This window comes from Struthio camelus, chromosome 1, assembly GCF_040807025.1.
Source record: "Struthio camelus isolate bStrCam1 chromosome 1, bStrCam1.hap1, whole genome shotgun sequence".
Classification (NCBI taxonomy): domain Eukaryota; kingdom Metazoa; phylum Chordata; class Aves; order Struthioniformes; family Struthionidae; genus Struthio; species Struthio camelus.
Window position 1 is genome coordinate 214,706,967 of NC_090942.1, and position 22,378 is coordinate 214,729,344.

Below are 22,378 nucleotides of genomic sequence, written 5' to 3' on the forward strand. Positions count from 1 at the left end.
AAAGGCCACAGTTTGGAGGCCTATTGTGTTTATGGAGATGAGAGAGGTAAAGCATTCTGCCATTCTGTACAATAAAAACATAAATACAAATTTCAAAGTTAGAATCATGGAGTTATAGAAAAGCCCTAAGTTGGAAGGGACCTCTAGGGATTATGTGGTTCAACCTTCCAGTGTAACGAAGGGACCTGTCAAGCCAAGTCTTGAATATTTACAGCAAGCGAGATTCCGCCGCTTCTCTGGGTGACCTGTTCCAATGTTTAATTGTCCTTATGTTGAAAAATATTTGTATCATATCTAGATGGATTTTTCCCTGAAACAACTTGTGGCCCTTGCCTCTTGCCCTGTCACCATGCATCTCTATGAAGAAAGTACCTCCATCTTCTCTATAGCTACTTTTTAGGTATTGTAACACAGTGATTAGATTCCTCCGAGCCTTTTCCTCTCTAGCCTAGACAAATGCCTTCCTTTGACTTCTCATTCTGTGTTAGGTTCATCAACCCTCAAATCATTTTGGTGGCACTCTGCTGGAGCCTCTCCAATATTTCTGTCTCTCTTGAACTGGGGAGATTTCACTCCATATAATCTAGACGATTGGTTTGTTTCTTCTGGTAAGATTTAGTAGCACAATAAGATTTTTTTCGAGAACTCTCTGAGGAACTCTCATATGCTGTTATGGGTATCAGAGTAGGCTTCCTAAAGTCTAAAGAGAAATAAATCTCTTTTTTATTGGGTAATTTTTCAAAGTTGTGTAGAATGGAGTTAGTCACAAGGGTAATGTAAAAGATAATAGGATTGAACCTCTTCTGGCTAGAGTCAAGAGGTGTTCTGCCTTTAACTTTAATGGAAGGAGGGAATAACAGGAGACAGTTTTGAACTGGGACTTTGCATAGCTGGGCTGTGAAAATCACTCAGTCTCTGGTGAAACGCGGAGATCCCTAGTACAGACCACGCTGCAAATTAAACTCTGCTAAAGGCTGTTACAGAGTCCCCCTGGGAGAACAGGTATTTGTGTGGCTGGTATGTTTCTTTCTAACTGAGAGACTGCATGTCTAGTTTTGTATGGAGAATTGGTCTTGATATTTTGGGGCGGAGGCGACAGTGCAAATACAAGCCTAGCTGCCTGGAGTTTGCCTGTGTACCCTTATTTCGAAGGGTAAAACTTGATGAAATGATTCCAGCCCTAAGGTGCTATACCAGAAATTTTTGTAGGAACTCTTGAAAGAGGACAAGGCATTGAACATGCATCTGTCTAATTATCAGTACTCTTAACAAAACAAGAATGATCTTCCCCTTCAGGAAGGTGGAGTGACTAGCCATTGTATTCCCAGTTCTAGATTTGCCAAGATATATAGAATACTAAGTCTTTACCTAGGTCTTGGCTGCTAAATAAAGAGGGGTAGGAACTGAACCTCAGCCTTGAGGCTAGTGCTATCCTACTCTAGAAGAAATTGATCTTGGGAGTGCTGGTGAGCATGGTCCAAAACAGAGCCAAGAAGTAGACTTACAAACATTGCAGACAATCAAGGGTGCAGTGCTTCAATTCACTCCCTAAGCCTCTTCTTTTTTTTTTTTTTTCTTTAATAGATATATCCCTTGAATTTCAGCTCTCTCCCCAGAATCATATCTATTTGTAGCAGTAGAAAAATAAGACAGAAGTGTCATCTGTTGGATTTTGGATTCATGGTGGAACTCGGACCGATTATTAACAGGGTCTAAGAAGTGTGTCAAAACATGGTAGTAATATCTTCAGCAAAAAGAAACTGGTGATGTTTTTGTTTTATAGAAAGAAAGGAACAGTCTTTTCTTGAGGAATAGTTGTTTGTCCTGTTTATGTGTGAAATCTTTCAGTATATCTGCAAAAGTTGTCCAGTCAGTGAGTTTGAACCCTCCCTTTAACTAACAAGGAACTAAACTCAGAAGGCTAGTTCCTTAGACCTTTGACCTGGCTTGACTGGAGGTTTTTAGATACACTGATGTGGATAAAACTCTAAGTGACATAATCCCTGTGTTGACAGTCTCAAATAAGTAGCCCCAAGATTAGGGCATAGGTGCAGAGTGAAAGAATAGCGGCTACAGTGTGATTTAATGATGTGTCATGCAATCTGGTCTTTCTCCTTTGAAAACTCTTAGTTTTCATGAAGTAGAGCAAAATCTCAGTTTTCACTTAGAAAAAAAACTAAAAAACAAAAAACCAGTTGTGTAAGAATGATCAGCTTGAAAAGATGAGCCCTAAAGTTCAAGAGCCAGAAGTCTCTTAAAGGAAAAATATCTCCTTAAATTTCTTGCTTTAGGGGTGATGTGGCAGCTCCTGATTTTGAATGATGACAGTCAATAGTAGAGGGGATATTTCTGTACTGTTATGATCTTTAGTTGTCATTATTGCTGAATAATGCTTAGCGAATGCTTAGTAAAGTGATTGTTGCAAATCACACCCTCAGAAAGACTCACTCTGGTCTATTCTATAAGACTTAAGGGTGAGTGGAGACTAAACATGTCTTAGGCTTCCTAAACTATACTGGTGTTGGGAATGCTTTACAAATAAAGTGTGTAGTTGCTGCTGTGGATCTTTAGGACAATACAAAAGGATTTATCTTAACAATTTTATTTTGAATACGTTTTGTTTTCTTGTTGCTCAGAAGTGGTTTTTAATGTATTTAAAATATTTTTAGTGCCCTACAGATACCAAAGCAACGTTTGGGGTCCATCTTAAAGTAGTAGGAGACTGGACAGGTATGTAGAAAAATAATTCTTTTTTAGCGATAAATACTTTTATTTGAATTGTTATCAATTTCTGGCTTCAGTATGACTGTTCCTTGATTATGACATATTTTCATTAGAGATTATTCATGCTTGTTTTCTCAAAGTTGTTTGTATTACTTGTATTACTGTTTTCGATGCAACCTCTGCTTTGTTTGGTATATTTCTTCAGATAACACATCTGCCAACACTGCTAGCAGATGTTAGGGCTGCAATTTAATAACTGCAATGTTTTTCGGTTTCTGCCTCTTTTTCTTATCGTTAGTAGCCTGCTGCTGCTGTGCAAGGCATAGAGACTGCAAAAATGCTGAAATGTGCAGCTTCCAGATAAAGGGATTGTAATGCTAGTAGGTTGGGTGACTGCCAGGTTAATTAACACCCATGGTACACTGAGATTACAGGTTGCTTTCATGTCCTTCCACGCTCTTCTATTGCTCTCTGAATGCCCTCCAGACCAAGGGTGTAAACCAGGATTCCCCACAGAGGACAGCAGTAATTTGCTGCTCAGTGTGACAATGGCATAGTCAAGTGATAGTTGTCATTATTCCTTGGCGGCTGACTTTCTTCCTGCTTAGCAAAGCATTTCCTTGTAAAGAAGATAAATATACAACGCCATATTGTTCATTTCTTGTGAAGAAATGTTTTCCATATTAATTTGTACTCATTCATGTTTTTGTGGAACTGAGTCAAATGAGCTTATTCCTCAAGCTCACCCTCCAAGGGACTAGAGAAATTCAGGGAGATTAAGTCTATCAGTGTCCGTTCAACTTGTTGGTCCAGCTGTATACTTGGCTATAGGAACCTCTGAACCTTTAATAGGCAAAACTTGGGAGAGTAATGTCATGTGCAGGAATACTCTATAATCACCCTAATGTTATGCTTTTTTGCCCAAGGTATAGGATATTGGCCAGATAGAGACAAGGTATGGGTCTAATTAGCCCTTGGTCTGACCCAGCATGGTGGTTATGTTATTGTGCACCATTCCTACCTGGGAAAGGACAGGAAGGACACTACTGGGACGAATTAGGTGGAGAAGTGGTAGCTAAATGAGTTTTCTAAAAGAAACAGCATCTATGAAGCATGAAGTTTTTGTGACTGCGTCTGTACTGTGAATTGCCCTATATTCATATTTAAATGTCTTTCCCTCAACTCAGTATCTACCACCTCCATTCAGAAGCAGGTGTGCCTACTTAGGACTTTGTGAGGTTCAGGACATAGTTAAATTGCAGAGACTAGTTAAATTGCAGAGACCATTTGTCGAATTAGTTTTGCTAAGCAGTGGTATCTGTCACTGGGTCAAATGTACTGCAGGGAAGCGGGCTGCTTACCCAGCCCTCTGCTTTGTGTATCTGTACCATGAACCCCTGTTTTCACTCATTCCCTGAACTCTGTGACAATCAATGATCTCTAATCCACTGACCGTTAGAGGAGGATACTGAGGATTATTGTATTTGTCACGTTGCTTATAATCTTTCCTAAGCATGTGCTAATTCTGGAGACAGGATATTGAGCTGGAGGAGTTTTTTATGCAATATTTTGTCATTTGAGCTCTTCTCAAAACATATTATTTCAGTGTTTATTCCCTTTATTCCGGTCTTCCTTTGTATCACATTTTCACATTCCTAACAGTTTAAACCCGACAGCAAAGAAAGTTAACAATTCATTTCCGATAACTCAATTAAAAGCATAAATGAAAGAAATGTAGGGGGGTGCAGGTGTACTATAAAATGCAGAGAAGAACTTGTCAGTTATGAGACATTTCTCCTCTTACTGGCTTCAGCTTCTGCTACGTGCACCTGGGAGATGTGTAGAAGGAAAAATTTCCTGCCTTTATCTCTTTATGCACACCAATGCCGGCAAAACAATTCTACAAGTTACATTTTGTGTCAAGTCACTGACACTGATTATGTTTTGAGAATTAAATAAAATACCTTATGGCCTTGGTGACTTTGTTTTGTAGGTTGGGAAAGCAACTGCATGTCAATAGGAAAGATAAAAGAGGTAATAGAATTGTCAACTCCTGATGAGAAGTTGCTGTTAACAGCATGCCTTTTATTGCCCACATCCTGGTATAATTTTAGATATCCAGCAGTAGCAAGAAAAGGCTTCTGAACAAATTAACAATCACTTGATAAGTAAAATTTTGGCCTGGGAACAGATATTTAATAGATTTTCAGACAACATAAGTATTTATTCTTCAAAGCAATGATTTGAATATCTCAAAACATGGGACAGAGAAGGTAGGAAAGAGAGGAGGAAACCTCAGAAACTGTAGTTTTGAGACCTTTACAAAACAAAAAGTAATCCAGGCTTCCCTAAATAGTGCATTTCTTGCTCTAGTGAAGCCATATGGCACAATCTGTGCTTAGAAGAGATGAGAAAATTGCACTTCCAAGGAGTAGGTTTTGATAAAGGCATGGCATTCCTTCCCATTATTTAGGCAGCATCATCCTTCAGATAAATTTCCAATACAAATTTGAGCTCTTTCATTTGCATCTGTGTTACGGTAGTGTTAGTAGCTGTATTATGCGTAACTTTCATGTACGTTCTAGAAAACTGAGACATACAGGCAAGGGTATTTTTGTAGTGTAACCTTACATGCCTCTGTAGTAGATACTTTCACCTGAACTGCTTCCCTTGGCTCCTTTGATAGTCCTCTGACTTATTTATATGTCTATTTTAAGATGAGATGAACCAGACCCCATGGCTTTTTCTCTCCCTTGACTGTAAAAGGAGTCTAGACGTGTATCTCTACCTCAGAGTTTAGTTAACTGGAAGTTAGTTGTGATTTTTCCCACCTACAGGTTCCTAATATGATTTCTCCAACGTTCACCATGTGTACTGGGTATCATATGCAGTGATACACAGATCCCGCTCCCAAATGCTTTTATGGTAATATAGTTATTATACTTGTACTGATATAAGATTATGTCAGCATCCATTATATTAACAAAACACTTTCTGGCATTATGGTAGGTCATAATATTACTGTAACTATCTCATTGTATTAAGAGGTTAAAACCTGTGGTTGTAGACCACAACTGAAGGAATCTGTCAGGACTTGGACACTCAAGTAAGTTACAGTGGGCTCAGAGTGCCTTGGCTCATCTGAGGTAACTGCAAATGTGAAGCCCTGCAGCTTGGGCTCGCTCTCTTTCGTTCCCAGCTAAGCCTAATTTTGCATTCACCTGGCACTTTCTGTGGCTGAGCTGATGAACGGTAACTTTAAACCCCACAGTACCATTAAAGGCCCTGCGACAGCTTGTGTGTGGATCAGAGCTGTGAGATCCATAGATTAGTTAATAAGCTGTTTTTTTTTTTTTTAATTGACATCTCTTTTAAATGCCTATTTTGTTCTGCTTCTCTCATATCCCTGAGGTAACCCTTGCTCTCCTTCGGTTTTGGAAAATTTGTTGACTGAATATTTATAGAGGGGTTTTTGGAGGGTTTATTTTTCATTTACTGTCTAGTTTATCCTCGGTATTGTCATCTCTCAGCCTTCGGTTCCTCTGTCCTTGCTGCTCCCTCAAGTAGCATTGTTTGTTTAATTTTAAAGCTGATGTTTCAGCTGGCACCTCCTGAGGGAAACAGAGGCCACAGGCCATGCCCAATCTGTCCAGCCACTCAACAGCAACGAAGAAAACACTGCAGTGTATCAAAACAAGGTGGCTCACTCACTAGACAGGCTTCAGGGTGCTAGACAGAAAGTGATATTGATGAGGTTGAAATAACAGACTTTTGAAGCCATGCAACATGTTTTCCTGGACAACAGAAACACAGTGCCCAGAAGCGTTAGGGTGAACTGTGAGGTTTAAGGCAACAAGTCATTGCTGTTAGTTGCAGTGTACTGCTGGTACAAATTGATGTGAGATTATATTTAAAACACTGCTGCTGTTCTGTGCCCTGCAATCGTTTTTATCTGGTAGTGACATCATCCTTCTGTTAAGTCGCTTATGCTCCTAGACACATTTTCAAGGCCTATCCACTAGCAGGGTGTTTATTAAAGGGACCCTAAAATAGCACTTTGCCTGCCGCCCATTAAATTTGAGACTTCTATCCCATACATTACTGCATGTCATGCAAGCAGGAGGTGCTGATCTGCAATGGAACTCGCCGGCTGGAACTAGAACAGATAGCTCGGAGGGTACCAATCTGCATTAATCTAGTAAATACTAGGCCTCATCAGAAAGTGTATCTCTCTGCGTCATTCTTCATGTTGGAGCTGATGATTAACATGGTCAGGAGGTCCTTTAGGTACCAGCTACCTTATTTTGAATAAGGCAACGTAAGGTATTTGTGGTATGATATTGATCTTTGTCAGATATTGTCGTAGTTGTTTTTTTTTTCCTGAAAGGATCACATTTTGGAGCGGGAAGGAGAAAACATTTTTCAGTTAAAAACAACAAAATTCTTTCTCCACAGCATGATAAATGTAAGAAAGTGTGAATTTGGTTTAAATCCCTGTGGATTAAAAACTGAGAGCAAAGAGCACACACCCCAAATTTATTATTTTTAACTTCCACTTTTTTTAAGCTGATTGTTTGATATTTTGGAAACTGACTAAGGATTTTTTGAATACTCACCAGAAGAAAATAAACATGCCTTTTACGTGGCTCTGAAGGAGGTGTGATCTAAAATTTCTGGGCTGGGAGGATTTATCAAATTGCTTAGGAGTATCTACATGACCCTGATAAGTGCTTGCAGTTCCTAGTATAGAGAATGTCTGAAGCAACTCAAAGACTGCTGCACATTACTGCACTTAGCTCTAGTTTATCAGCAAATAAAGGAGTAGCAAAGAAGCAATATTTCATTTTCAGTAATCTAAGGAATAGTTTTAGAGATATTGAAGTAGTGGATCATTCAGTCAGTATCCACTATATTGTTAATGGATCTTGATTCAGACCAGAGAAATGTGTGAAGCATAGGATGACAAGAAAGAATAATATGGCTACAGAGTTTGCCTGTAGGATGTGACAAGGATGTCCCAGAATGACTATAATTGCTACTGAGTTTCTCTAAAAATATGTAGTCACCCAAGCTCTGTTTGATTTGGGCCTCTTTCTTTCATGGTAGCATATGTTTTGTTGGGTTTAATCATTAAACGAGATTCTTGGCAGGGTATAAAGGCATTAATGACATAGTACTGTTGGTTGTTCCTGCAAAGCGTGGTTTTGAAATCAGAAGGCAGAGATGGGAGATTTTATGACTACTAATTCTCATCCTGTCAGTGAATCCTACTCACACTTTTGAGAAAGGTATTAGAATTGAGTGCTAAAAAGCTCTAACTGTGTTTCTTTTTATATAATTTGATATAAGTAATAACAGTGATGCTGTCACATTACTGAGAGGTTAAAATGGCTTAACAGTATAATTAGCCAAAGTGTGCCATAAGGAATATTGGTTTTCATTCTTCAGAACCATTAATGTTCATTAAGATTTTAGTAATGACTGTAAACAAGTTCATTAAAAGATAGGATTAAGAGAATGGAGAAAAACAAGCAGAACAGATTTAGCTTATTGGCTTGATGCTGAAAGCCCCTTTCCTTTGATCAAGGAATTAATGAGGAAGGTGAGTTTACATGTCTGAATTTTTGACTCCAGACCTAGATTGTTTTACATTAGTTGAACTCCAGCTGACTTATTGCCAAACACAGTATAACTTGAGTCAACTCTCATTTGAACAGTTCATGAGTTTTACCTTTACAGGGAAAGAATCAAGATTTTTGAGACAGCAGGTTGCCTTGAAAGAAAGTTTCTCCTACTCTGAAGTTCTTTCTGCACACATTTTGTCATGTGTAACCTTCCATCTTTTTGCATAGCCCAAGCTCTATAATTGTGAAAGTAGAGTATGACATGGCTGAATGATGTAATTTTTTTCCTTCACTATAATACATACAGGAGGTGTAGATATGGCTTCCATTATGGCACTGATCCAAGAGCGTAAGATTGAAAGATTCCTTGCCCTGCCTTGAATGTTTTGTGTAATGTTATACATTACAGGAGTGAAATATATGGAGCACATTAGTGTGTAGAAACTTATGGGGTATAAATGAATGTAAAAAAAAAAAAAAAACTACTCTTTACCTTGAAAATAGGATTACAAGAATATGAAAGTTCTAGGGTACGTATTCAAGCGGATTTCCAGGCAAATTTATGTTTTTCTAAATCACTATGTGTATATATATATATATGGTGTGTTTAGCTATTTGAGAAGACAGAGTGGTTGCTCTGGAGCTGCCTGTATTTCACCTTATTTTTTGTTTGTTTTGTTTGTTCTGATGCTTGGTGGTCGTTCTTGTGGTAGTTTTCTGTGCAGAGTAGCACAGGTGCTTCAAATAATTAACATGTAAAGTCTGGCTGGACTTTGAAATTCCTTTGTGTGTGCACCTTTAGGATCCTAATCTCAGGTGTTTGATGGTGTCCAGGCAAATATGAAAGTTCACTTCAAAATGCCATTTCTTCATGTATGACTGCATTTCCCTGGAAGCAATAGTGCACTCCTCTAGATGCCACTCTAGTTTTACTGCAGATCTGCTACCAAAATAACTTGTTCTGTTCCCAGTTCAGTGAAAAATCTGCCTCAGGAACAAAAGAAAAATGCAGACACTCTTTAGAGTTGCAATTATGAGACCATTTGCTAAAATATATTAAAAGTAAATTAAAAGATTTCTTTTTCAGACCCTCTTCAAACAGATTGTAAAAGTTCTATATTTAACTAGGAAAATTATGTTTCAAACAGGGAACATTAAAAAGTAGCAATAACTACTGTAGCAACTTTTGATATTTATAAACTTTATGATCACAAGGGGTATTTATCTTTGTGTTCCCATCTCCTGTATGATGCTTTAGAATTTCGTCCAACATTTTCTATATAGAAGTTAATTCAAACCCAGGACATTTGGTTGAATTCGTTTTCAGTTTTTTCAGCTTCAACCTTTAGATGTCCATGAGCTCTTTCTATGTTGTCTGTGAAAATAAAGCTCAACTTTGGGATGGTGCCAATAATTGAATATTTTGTCCTATGGTGTGTTTTTTTTTTGTTTTGTTTTTTGGATTTTTTTTAAACCTTCTTATTCAGTGCCAGAACTACCACTGGAAAATTTATGTGAGTTGTAGATTCCCCCTGCCTTGTGTGCAAAATACTTATACAAAATGACCATGGCACCTTTGAACCTTCTATTTGATAAATCTATTGTGCTAAGTCCTAGTTTCAAGGCCTCGGATGTATCTGGCTCTTTTCTTTCTGCATCCCTTCCCTTCTAACTTTCCTTTTATACAGCGAACTGTGACTCACTGTTCAGTAGAGGTCTCATCGTTGAAGCGTGCTGTAGTATGATTCAAAGTGGTGCTCTCTTTTGCCATAGAGACTGCAAAATAACTTGGCATTGGTGGCTGCCGGTGTATTCAAACCATAACCTATCATGTTACCTTATTCTACTTATTAATTCTTGTCCTCTCCTACCTACCTGGCCATTTCTGCTGGAGTCTTGTCTTATGCTTGAATTGTAAAGGACAGGGCCATCATTTGTTCTGTGCTCAGCACAGCGTTTGTGATCCAAGAATTTCTGAGGGGCATCCTGCAGTCACAGCGCTTTGCCCCAGTCCTCCTCAGGAGATCTGTCCCATTCAATTATAAAGATTATTTAAAAAAAATAAAAATAGTGACACCAACAAACTATATAATTATCAGGTGCAGAAAAAAGGTTCTTCTGGGAAAAAAAAAGAGTATGCAACAGCCGCAAAAACGTTACTTACCGTTCTTCCATTAAAAAAAAAGAACCAAAACAAATCTCAGAACTTGTATTGAAAGCACCATGTTGTGACACTGAGCCGACTAGCAGTTTTCCACACTTGTAAAAATAGACATTTTAGCTTCCTTTATAAACAGAACAGAAAAGTTTACTTTGAAAGGTTTATGGCTACACGTTTTATGTGAACTTAAGCCACACACAAAACCACATGTTAAGGAGAACTCTCTACTGGGCTGTACACTAAATGATCCCATGCCTGAAAAAAAGTGAATACCGTATTACAGAAAGAGATGTGGGGACAAGGTAGTAGAGGAAGTCAAAGTCAGACTGCCAATGCAACCCACTCTCAATCCATTTTTTAATAAAAATACATCATTTTGTGAGTGTCAATCCACTAAATTCATTTGTAGTTAAAACCTTTGTTTTTTCTTTATCTACCCTTGAAATTTCAAAAGAAGGCAAGACAGAAATGCCTTAAATTCTCTACAAGTTTAAGACACTGCCTGGTAAATTTCTAATACTTTTGAATCAAAATAAGCAAAAAGAATTTTGAGCAAAGCATGAAATGGTGGTTGCTGCATGCTGAATATGGCATTTCTTAATGAGATAAATGACTCAGTTGTCTAATTTTTAACTTAATTTTTAATATGCTGGGAGAAAAAAATAGTTGTGGGAGGGAATTAATAGGCTGAAAGTCCCTTATGCGAAATATGAATGGGATTCCAGCATTGCTCATTGTGATATGTGGAGCAGAGTGTGCCATGACAGTAATGCGCAGTGCTCTGGAATGAAACACAGCAGCTGATAAGCAGGGTGCAGCACATATTTTGTTTCACTGACTTTATAACCCACGTTTCTGCAGCTCAGCCTTGTTCTTCTTGTTCTCTTTCTTCTTTATTTAAGCTCTCTTTTTGCTAAGAATGGGAATAAAATGACAGAACTTGTATAAGAAAGGATATCATGATATCTTTTATTTATATAGTATTTGACACTTCTACTAGATTAGTCCAAAATACACTATAACGAAATAATATGCCATGAGAGACAAGTTTTGTAGGAAGAGGTAATATCTTTTATTAGATCAACTGAAACAGCTGGAAAAAAACAGGCAGGCTTTCAGGCATGCAGTGTCTTCAGCAGGTTTGACAAGGAAGCAGTAAAGTAGAAGCCAAGAGCAAGGAACAAAATAATATTGCCTGTTATTTTTTTAAGTATTTTTTTCTTTAGAAATATGAGTGTTAGAGTTGTTTGGTAAATGAACAGAAGATGCCCCATCCCCCCCCCCCCCCCCCCCCCAATTTTTTAAAAGTTCATTTACCTTTGCTGTGAGAAATTTTATTTGTTTTTCCAGAAATTCACATGGTCAAAAATACTGTCTGAAAGCCAAAAATATCACTTGCAAATGCTGTCCCCACTGCCTTTTAGGATTTGTATGTCTCCAGCTTTCCTTATCTTCTTTTGGCTGGCTTCCCAGTTCAGAGTATATTTGCTGTAATGCGCTGGGATCTCTTTCTCTCCTAGAGAGAGAAGACACTTGTGTAATGGCAGATACAGTCTGGCTGGCAATGTGGCAATTCTAACTGGGAAAGGAGATGAGCATATGAGAAAACTTCACTGTGACCTGCATGAAGTGCAACAATTTATTTGTATACATATACATACACATACATCCCTCCACTTTCAGAATTTGTTCAGGGTTTTGTTTTTGTTTTTGAAAAAAACCCATACATTTTAATGTTTTTTTTTTCCTCTCCAAATCTTAATATCCTTTGTAAAAAACATTTTGATGGAGGATGTTTGACCATCTCTAGTGGGTAAAATTCGGAGGATGCTTTATATAAAGCATCATTGTGTTTTCAGCAATTTGAAGGGACCGTATTCTGTATTTGGAAGCTGATAAATAGCAGATGACTGCTTGGTTTTGTGAGTTACCTGAAATCAGCAAATTCTAACTTAATGCTGTGCTAAATACCACAGTCATGAGTAAGAGAGAATGCATAGCTCCTCTGCTTGGGGAGAGTCGGGAAGGACTGTGTATCTCAGATAGACGTTGCTTTGTTTATAAGTATATTGGACAAGAGGAGATTCAGCTGGGGGTGGAATTTACAGAGGGCTATTGATGCATTTTTCAGTGTGGAAGGGGAGATACTGGGGAGAGAGCAAGCATCAGAGGTTATACACTGAGTCTTGCTGAAAAGGCTGCTGTGATGATTTGATTGAATTTTCCATGATAGTCAGCAGACCTAGAGTCTTGGAGAAGCCTCATTGAGTTATGTGAAATGAAAATAAATCAATGAACGATTTCTGTTCTTCATTGCAATAAATAGCTTAAAGGACTATCCCTTCACATAAAAGTACCATATTTCCTTATTTTTTGTGTGCACTATAAGTGTTGTTTCCTCAGGGAAAATGCCACAGACACCCATACACATTCCCAAAGACCAAAGCTGAGGTGCTGTGCTCTGCTCTGCTAGTGCCAGCCTGATGGCACAGGGCTTCCTCTCAAGGATTCCTCTTGCACTGTGAGCATTAGCTGAGCGTCTCTTGAGTTCAGACATGACTGATTTGAAAAAGGCAAAAATTATAATAAAAAGAATAAGAAATTTTTATGATTTGTTATTTTATGTTTGTATTTTTTGTAATGGGTTGAGGAGATTATGGTAATTGTGCCCTATTATTTACTAGCATAGCAAATGAAATTTTCTCGCTGCAGGTTCCAAATAAAGAAGCATTTCATTAATCTAAAAATTAGTTTCATAGTGATATTATTTTAAAAGTCTCTGACATCTCTTAAAACATATGTACTACCACGTGCCATTTTTGCATGCAGAAGACTTTCTCTTCTGTGCCATTTCATATTGCTGATTTTGTTATGGCACATGGATGCATTGCTGTGAGCCAGGCCGTGGCTGGTAACTCTAAAAGAATCAAATGCTCAAATAGATACCTAATGACAGCTCACAGTTATAAAAAGTGGCAAAATCACTTTTTCAGAAAAGTGCATGTCAAAACATTTCCTTTCAATGATGTGAGGAAATGGCTAACCTAAATCATGTTAAACCGGTGGATCTTTATTCTATAAAATATTTATCAATGTAATATTGCACAGTAACATTTTCAAGATTCTCTCACCTATTCAGGGCTGAGAATAATTTTTCTGTTGACTTGAGTAACAGACCTTCTGTCTTGTAAAAACATGACTATTTTTTATTTTATTACATTCGTAACATGGTATTTGAAAGATGTAAATGACAATCCAGTATAAAGTCCTGCAACCTATTTTAAGGAGAGCCTGCACTAGAGTTAGTGCGAAGTCAGCAAATATATGCACTTTTTAAAAGTTAGTAATTAAAAACTACGCAGGCTAGGTTATATATAGTAATTTATATTCAGGGAACAGGCTGGCTTAAGTTATTAGGAATATCTAATTCAGATACATGAAGAAATAATAGAATTGCCCATAGCAGGGTGAAATTAAACTAAAATTTTGATACATTTCTTGATACACTATGTGCTTTACATGTTATCACGTATCCAAAAGAAAAAGAGATAAACAATATCTCATGGCTCATTTCATTTGCCAGTCGTTCATATGATTTCCTGCTAAGGTTTCGATATTGCCCTTTGAGAGATGTTATAAGAGCCCCAGATGTGATTAGATCTTTGGAAAAATTGTGCATTTCTTCCCAGTGGATTGTCCCCGGGTGCCTATCAAAATTTATACTGAAAATAGGATCCAGCTGAGCTCTGATTGCTTTATCCTGTGTTATGCTTCAGTGCAACTAGTGCTAGGAATGCTTTTAGAGCACAACTTGTACTTCCTTCTCTGAAAGAGGCACATAGTTGAAAACACAGCAGAAATGATTTTTATATATAACCAGAGTCCCTTAAGACCCTATTTCTTACTTCTTTTGTTTCTTATTTGAAGCCTTGTTCCTGTTATTTCTAGTATTTTGATTTAGCTAAGCGGATGAGTAGACAGGGAATGAAGGCATTTGCCCGGCAGGACGTATGTCAGTGGTGTTCTACCAAGCACGGTATCTGAGTGCTCTCCCTGCTCCAGTTGCCCCACTGGCCCTTAGTACAGCTTGTGAGAACAACTTACCGCCTTTAATAAAGGCATTCTCATAAGAAGCAGCAAAAGTTATTGTCTGTGTTTTACAGATGCTGGACTGAGATCAAGGCGGCTTAGGGCTGTAATATGCTTAATGACCTTAATAAAACTGGTTAAGCCTAAGCAATTAGCAACATTGTCCGCAGCTGCATTTTGAGGGAAGAGGGCAGAGGACAATCTCATGGCTACCGTATATTGAAAGGCTGGCTGTGAATGTGAATTAATAAGCAAACTCTTGTTCACTTTTCCAAACTCCTTTTTTATTTTAGCTTTTCTCCTACCCTTCCATCCCTGCCCCTGCTGAAAGAAACTTAGCATCTCACCGGTCTGTGTTCATGTATGAAGAGTTGAGAAACAATTGACTACTGACCCGCTGTGTCCCTCTCCTTCTGTGCCAAACAGACATGGTTCTGCGGCTTTTTCCAAAGGTGGCACACCAAGGAAGCAGCACAAAATATTGAAATTCATGGCAAAAATACACGTGCATTTTTTTTTCCTTGTCATATAACCAGACTTGCTGAATGTATCAGTTAATACAATTTAGTACAATTTTTAAGAAATGAGACTTCACAAAGAATTAGAACGTACTTGGCAGGGCTGTGTCTATAGGGATATCCCTTGGTAGGCCAAAATCTGCTTGTGCTTCTCTAATGTTCTGTTGTAATGAGATAGGAGTGAAATAAGGTACAAGTCTGGCTCGTTGTATGTTTTGGGGATGCACAGCCTTCTATGCATACATTCCCTCCCTCTGCAAAGAGAAAACAAAAACAGTGGCTAAAGAGAGAATATAATATTACCAACCTTAAAAACTCCTTACATATCACAGAGAAAAATGCATTAAATCTTGAATCCTAAGTGTCCTAGCTGTGCAACTCTCCCTTCCAAAAGTCTTTTATTGTATCTACTTTTGACAGGGAGATGGTAAAGAAGACAGCCAGGCTTTTGTCAGTAGTGTCCATTGACAGGACAGAAGGCCGTGAGCAAAAACTGAAGTAGAGGAAATTCTGCTTAAACGTAAGAAAAAAAGTTTTTGGCAGTGAAGGTGGTCAAACACTGAAACAAGCTGGCTAGAGAGTTTGTGGAATCTCCTTTCTTGGAGATATTCAGAAACTGAGAAAGGGGGTCCTGAGCAACCTGCTCCAATTGACCCTGCTTTGAGCAGGGGGATTGGACTAGATGATCTCCAGAGGTCCCTTCCAACCTCAACTATTTTGTGATTCTGTGAAGTTATTGTGCAGTAATTTGTTTGCATATTTCTCTTGAGTGTAATAATGAGTATGTTCTTGGAAACTGTGGCTGTGTTTCTATTAGTAGGAATGTGAAATCATCGCATACTTAAGGTCTTAAATGAGACCAAATCCAAATAGGCAAAAATTTGAGCAGAAGATCCCAGTAACCACGGTGTTTCTGTTATGATGATTGCAAAAAGTTAGCTTTGGAAAGGATCAATTCCATTACTTTGCTGCTGTCATTGGAATATTCTTAATGAAAAGTGCTTATAGCTTATTCAAATGAATATATATGTATATAAATATTATGCTTATGAGCCTGTTTATGGGTGTGGCTAAAAATATTTTCACAGATATATACCAGTAGAGGTATGCATGTATGTACATATTGATGTTTTATATATTTGGTGTTGAACCAAGCTGAAGCAGAGGTAGCCATGACAGCCCAGGAATAAGACTTTGGAATCATGATAGTTACGTCCATGAAGACATCAGCTCAGTGCACAGGAGCAGTAAAATGAGTAAAATTATTAGGAAAAGAGTAGAGAATAAAGCAGAGAATACGGTGTAACTGTGTAAATCTGCGGTGAGCCCACGCCTTGAATACTATGTGCAAGTCTCCTCCTCTTATCGCAAACAGGTTATGCTAGAACTAGTTAACACTCAGGAAAGAATGATAAAGATAATCAAAAGCATAGAATGGCTTCCAAACAAGGGACAACGGTGTAGGCAGGGACTGTTTGGCTTGCAAAAGAGATAATTTAGAGGAAAAGAGTAGTGATCTAGAAAATCATGCATGACATTGGAAGAGTGAGCGGGTAGGTAGAGGCCGTTCGCTGTTTCTGTCAGTGTTGGAACTTTTGGCCATCAAATACGTTCAGTAAGATCCTATTTCAAAGCAGACGTAAAATGGTGGATCTTCGTGCAGTAGGTAATAGACTCATAGAACTCCGTGTTAAAGGCTATTGGAGAGAGAAAGAGTTTTGTATGGGAAACTGGACAAGTACCCCAACAAGAAGTCAAGGGATTACTTCATAGTCAAACTGTATTAGTCCCAGGAGATGGGCTGAGGTAAAAATGTTTGGAGGCTGGGCAACTAGCAGGAATTGCCCTGTTTTTGTTCTTCCGTAGGTGTCTGCTTGTGGAGTTCAGAGCAGCAAAGTACAGCCCTTAACGGGCAAAGGGAACAGCTGTAGAACTACGAACTTCTCTGTAATTAACATATACTTCAAAACATAAAGATACTTTTGAAAATTAAAGTTACCTTTTAGAGTTGTTTGTAAACCTTGTTTTAATATAGCACTTTGTAAGCTGTGTGTTATGGAATAAACTCAATTTTTATGAAATAAATCATCCTCAGATATAGTACATGTGAGGGAAAAAAAGGTTAGGACAATGTCTCTTGGTTAAGACATTGGTTTTGAACTCCAGAGGTCTAGCTAATTGCCAGCTCTGTCAGGGAGTGGCTATCTAACCTGAGGAATGATCTCTAGCTCTGTACTGAGTATGCAGACTGCTTAATTTTGGTCTGGTGTTCACTTCTCTTCACTGGATGACTGGGGAACCTGAATCTGGCAAGCGTAGCTAAGAAGCACTCTGGGTCACTCACAGCTGTCTTGAACTTAAGAGCATCTTAACTTAGGCAATGCAATCTAAATGTGCTCCTCAGCATCTTTCTTCCCTGTTATGAAGCAAATCAAGTAATGCTTTTTCTTCCCATCGTTCTTCTTTCAACCTTTTTATGTTGCAGTAACTTTTGAGCAAGAACTGCCCCATACTCTGTGTTTCTTCATTGGCTGATACGTGGGCACACACACATCGGTCATGGAGTGTGTGCTGTTATAATGTAAATGAGGGAACTTTAGTTAGAAATATATCTATCTAAACTAATTTTGGCTTAGGTAGGGCATTTTAGAGATGTAAGAAAGCACCTGGAGTTCCTCCTAGGAAAGGACATGCTGATGCTGGAATCGGTGAGGGAAAATGATTTCCAGCTGAAGAGGAGCTGACTGCTTTGTAGGAAGGAAATGCAAGTTATGAGGGAAAGCAGAGTGTGTCGAGACTTCCTTCATTGCAAGGAAAGCTATTCTGAAGGTCCAGAGTGGCTGGAAGGTTCACTGCTGACCTGTGTAACAATTAGTTGATTCCTTATATTTTTCCCTGCTTAAATAAACTAAAATCTCACTAAAGATAACGTTCAGCAGAGGACTGATCAGTGTTTATCCACCTTACTTAAAAAATGAAGAGACTAGCTTCCTTTTTGTGAAAATTTTTTATTTCCCTTAAAAAAAAATTCAGTATAAACTGAAAGCTATTTTATATTATTTTCACTTTCCTGAGTTTTCACTGGCTTTTACTTTTTTGTCTAGCTCTGTAAATGGTGGACTCTAATTAGCTTTTCAAGTGACTAATCAGGAAGAAAGGAAGTGGTGGTGGAAAAAAAGGAGAATTAAGCTCCAGAGGACTTAATGGAGTGAAAATCACAGAAATTAAGTTGGTCCAACAGCCTGTCTTTTGGTATTAGCAAAATGCATATGTTCTAGGGGAATTCCAAGATTTAGAATGTAATCATTTAGGAACCTTTAGCTCATCAACATTACCTCATCGTTATTTGGTTTTCCCCCCTTTTAATTGAATGGAGGATAATTGTAGCACAGACTTTCTTCAAGAGGAAGGGAATGTTTAACAGTTCCTTTACTCCGGAAACTTCAGCCATTGATAAGCCACAGGTCAAAACAAAACATTAGAGATTTCAATTTTATGTCCTCTAGTTGCTCCTGATACTTTTATAGCTCTTAATTGGCAAAGGCATTTATACTTTTTTTTTTTCAGGACACTAAGGATGTACTTATGACAGTATTTCCAGATTTACAGAGCTTGAAAATAAGACAGATTAGCAGGTCTCAAATTCATTTTAATTTAGATGGCAGTTTGAAGAAAGCAAACTTAAAAATTGTTTTATTACAAGGTGCTGAGGAGATATTCGTAACATGTGAGGTGCCCCAGACCAATCTACATTTTATGTAAAACTAGGCAGATGTTTTCAGTTTGAAACTGTAGGGCTTGCAAATGACCGTACAGTGATGGATAAAACTGAGATTTGTGTCTCCAGTGAAAGCAGAAGTGCTAGAGGTAATTACAGAAACATAATTACAAGATATGCCAAGGTATGAATACATCACTGCGGAGAGACCTTTGGTAGACAGCTAGGCTTCTGGACCACAGTGTTCTGTACTTGATAATTCATGGGACTATTTTGTTCTCCCGTTCTCTAGTTGCTTTCTAATCATATTTCTGTTCGTTCTTATTAACCATGATTAAAAAAGGAATCCATAAAACTGATACAAAAAATCCTTATCCCATAAAAAGCAATTACGGTCAGTTTTACAGTGCTCTTAATTGAGTTCACTGCATGCAGTTCAACCTGTTTTCACTAGAGGCTCGGAGCGATCTGAAGCTGCTGGGTGGTAGGGGTAAACAGTACAGCAGTGTCTCAAACTTCAGTTATACGCTGTTCTGGCCTGAAGAGTACAGGCCTGTCAGACTATTAAAGATCAAGAATCTGTTTTTTCAGGACCCTTGGAACTCAGTAGAGTGATTGTGCTATTATCTCCTGTAAAGTATTGTATAACAAGAAAGAGCAAGGAAATGACAACCAAGAGACCTGATTTTTAAAGCCAACTCTAACACAGTTGCAGTGTGCGACATTTGGCAAGTCATTTTGGCATCATCTTGGAAGTGTTAAATCAGTAGGAGCTTCAGGGGCATGACACCTTCGAGAAACACGGCCGCTCTTCCCTATACTATAGTATTCCTGTCTATAGAATGTGAATAATGTGTTTACTCCCAGGGATGTTCTAAGCAAATTAATTTACTTTGAGTTCTTTAGGTATTAAAATATTATAAAATTTCCCTTCATCCCTCTTTCCACCTCTCCAATAGTGTATCCTGGCCAAAAGTAAACTTGACATGGTGAACAGTTTGAATGGACTTCAAATTGTGACAATTGTTACTCACATTTTTCTGCTATTACCTTTTCTTTCTATATTGAGCATATCACCCATTCTTAGTTGAGAATAACATTGACATGAACCTAAATATTTCAGAGGGAAAATTTCACTTGAAATGCATCCGTCTGTCCTTGTCAATTGAAAACTGATATGTCAGAACATATAGTACAAAGGTGTTTATGCTGAGATTCCAATAGCTGATTTGTGAATTCTTTGAGCTGGGAGGAGGAATGGAAGGTGAAAAAGAGGGAAGAAAAATTATATGTGAGAGAGAGAGAAGAAAAATTTATGTCAGAAGACAGAGTTAATCTCTGAAGCTTTCTGTGACAAACTTTCTCTTTGCCATTATAGTCCCCAATCTTTATGATTTAGGAAGACAGGGCATAGGACTGAGTTATTAAAGCCAGCCCTTAGTGAGGGTGATGATGCTACAGATATGACCCCAGTGAGATTGTGTAAGTTTAACTGAGCACTTACCCTTGAATAAGAATTTGGAAGGAACTAGGCACTCAAAATGAAAGCCAGGAGGAAGTGCAGACGCTCAGCATGTTGGAAAGATAAGTCTGAGCATAACACTTGACTGTGCAACCATTCTTAATGTCTGTGAGAACTTCATCCTGTGGGTAGACTTATGGGAGACTCAGTGAGACTACTTCTGCAGTGTCACACTTAGCAGAGTGATGACAAATCAGTTAATCAGTTATGTAGCTGATCTCAGAACAATTTCAAAAATCATAGACTAGATCACAGACTTAGACTATTGGAAATTGCACGCGTAGAACGAGAGATAGAAATGATGGTTGCAGACTTTCAGAAGTCAGCCTTTTAAAACTTGATTAAGGAAATGTTTATGTTTTGTTAGCAGACCAGAGCCACATCTAGCCAAAAAGCATCACATTTCAGGTATTTGTACCGTAGGAAGTGATGGAAATGATTCAGTTCTGGGTTTTCCAACATGCCAAATTATGGGAAGGAAAAATAAGATCAGGAAATACAACATCTCCATCTAAAATCATCTGTGTGATGATAAGATTGCCTGTGACTTGGTTTGGTTCTATTATTCAATTACTGTCATCAGAAGAATCAGAAAGACTCAAATCAGAAGAATCTAAAAATGTTCTTTCCAGTTTCATTAAAGACTCAGATTGTTCATCTGTTGTAGTATGGATTAGAAGAAAAGATCATCTTCAGTTTTTTGAAAAACTATTTCCACTTGGAAGGTATCATTTTGATTTTTCTTGCAAATTGAAAAGTCTTCCCTTGTTAAGCTTTAGGCTTCTCATAGTCGGTTGTGTAGGAGCACCAAAAATATCTATGTTTTGTCAGTAACTGCCAAAGCTCTCATCACCTCCTTTTGTCACCTCCCTCATAACCTCATTAGATAGTCCTTAAAGGTGATAGTGTCATTTGGACCAGTCTGATTTTCCTTGGGTGCACAGATATGTGTAATATGAGAACATCATGGACTTGAGGGTGGAGCATGTACATAATGGTCCTGTGGGAGAAATTAATCCTGGAATCTTCTGTTCAGTGTGTCATTTTTCTTAAGAGGCTTTATAGGACTTGGAGGCTACATGTGCTTGAGGAAGTTGTAGGATGTATGCGAGATGAGGAGAACACGACATTAGCATAAGTGTTGCCGTAGAAGAATGAGTAAAATCATATGGTGAAAGGAAAATACAAAGAAAATACATCTGTCTGGGAAATCTGCCATAGTGTGGGGGGAAAAAAGTTGACTTAAACTAAACCGAGATCCAGTGGAGAAGATGTTTAGGCCAGTTTCAGATGCCATGACTTGGCTGCTTTCACTCCACTACTGACTAGCCCTATTACAATTCAAAATATTCTTGAGATCACAGCTTGTTGAATTGAGTCCTGGAATGCAGCCAGGTGGTTTGGGTCAATGAGAAAGGCCAGCAGCATAAGAAAAAGAGTCAAGAGTATAGAGGTTAGAAATGGAATATGGCTCCCTGCCTGGATGTGGTGTCTCAGGCAGAACAATAGAGTGGGACCTATCCACACCCTCAATGAGATGCGTTTTGTCTGCCTCAAAGAGTTGCAGGCCAAAAGTTGCAGGCGAAAGTCTGCCGAACGAGTTTCACTTGCTGTACTGAACTGAAAAGAGTATATCCCCCACTGCTTTCCACTGCTGTTGCTCCTGGTTATATGCCCTACAAAATAAATAGATCAGACAGCTCAGAAGACATAGAATTGAACAATCCTTACTTAGGATTTGGATCCTACTTACTGGAGGTCAAAAACCTCAAAGCGTGGAGGGGAGTAGCATTGTTCAGTGTTTGCCATTGAGAACTTCTTACTCCTCCACGAGGTACTCGCAAAGACTATTGTCATTCATAAGAAGCCTATTTATAAAGAGTTCCTTGAATAGCACCAGTAACTTGAGTTGCACTAGGAAACATGAAAAATCCATTAAGATCCCAAAGGCGAGGGTGGAAGTTAATGTGCTTATTCTGATACGTATAGGGTCAGATATTTTGCACTAGCTAAATCGTCCTA

The 22,378-nt window shown here is 38.3% G+C and overlaps 1 protein-coding gene across 13 annotated transcripts in view; it reads left to right on the plus strand.

Annotated features, from left to right (window-relative positions):
- The window catches only part of NOX4 (NADPH oxidase 4), a 108,291-nt gene that overhangs the window by 46,818 nt on the left and 39,095 nt on the right, over positions 1 to 22,378 (plus strand). For 11 of the 13 annotated variants that reach the window (XR_011138756.1, XM_068930534.1, XM_009689093.2 and 8 more), the window contains one exon: positions 2,670 to 2,730. The exons of the other annotated variants lie outside the window; for them this stretch is intronic. Coding sequence is in view for 10 of the 11 variants with exons in the window: in XM_068930534.1 (XP_068786635.1) it covers positions 2,670 to 2,730 (61 nt within the window). In the remaining variant the exon portion in view is untranslated. The remainder of the gene's footprint in view (positions 1 to 2,669; positions 2,731 to 22,378) is intronic. 13 annotated transcript variants of the gene reach the window in all.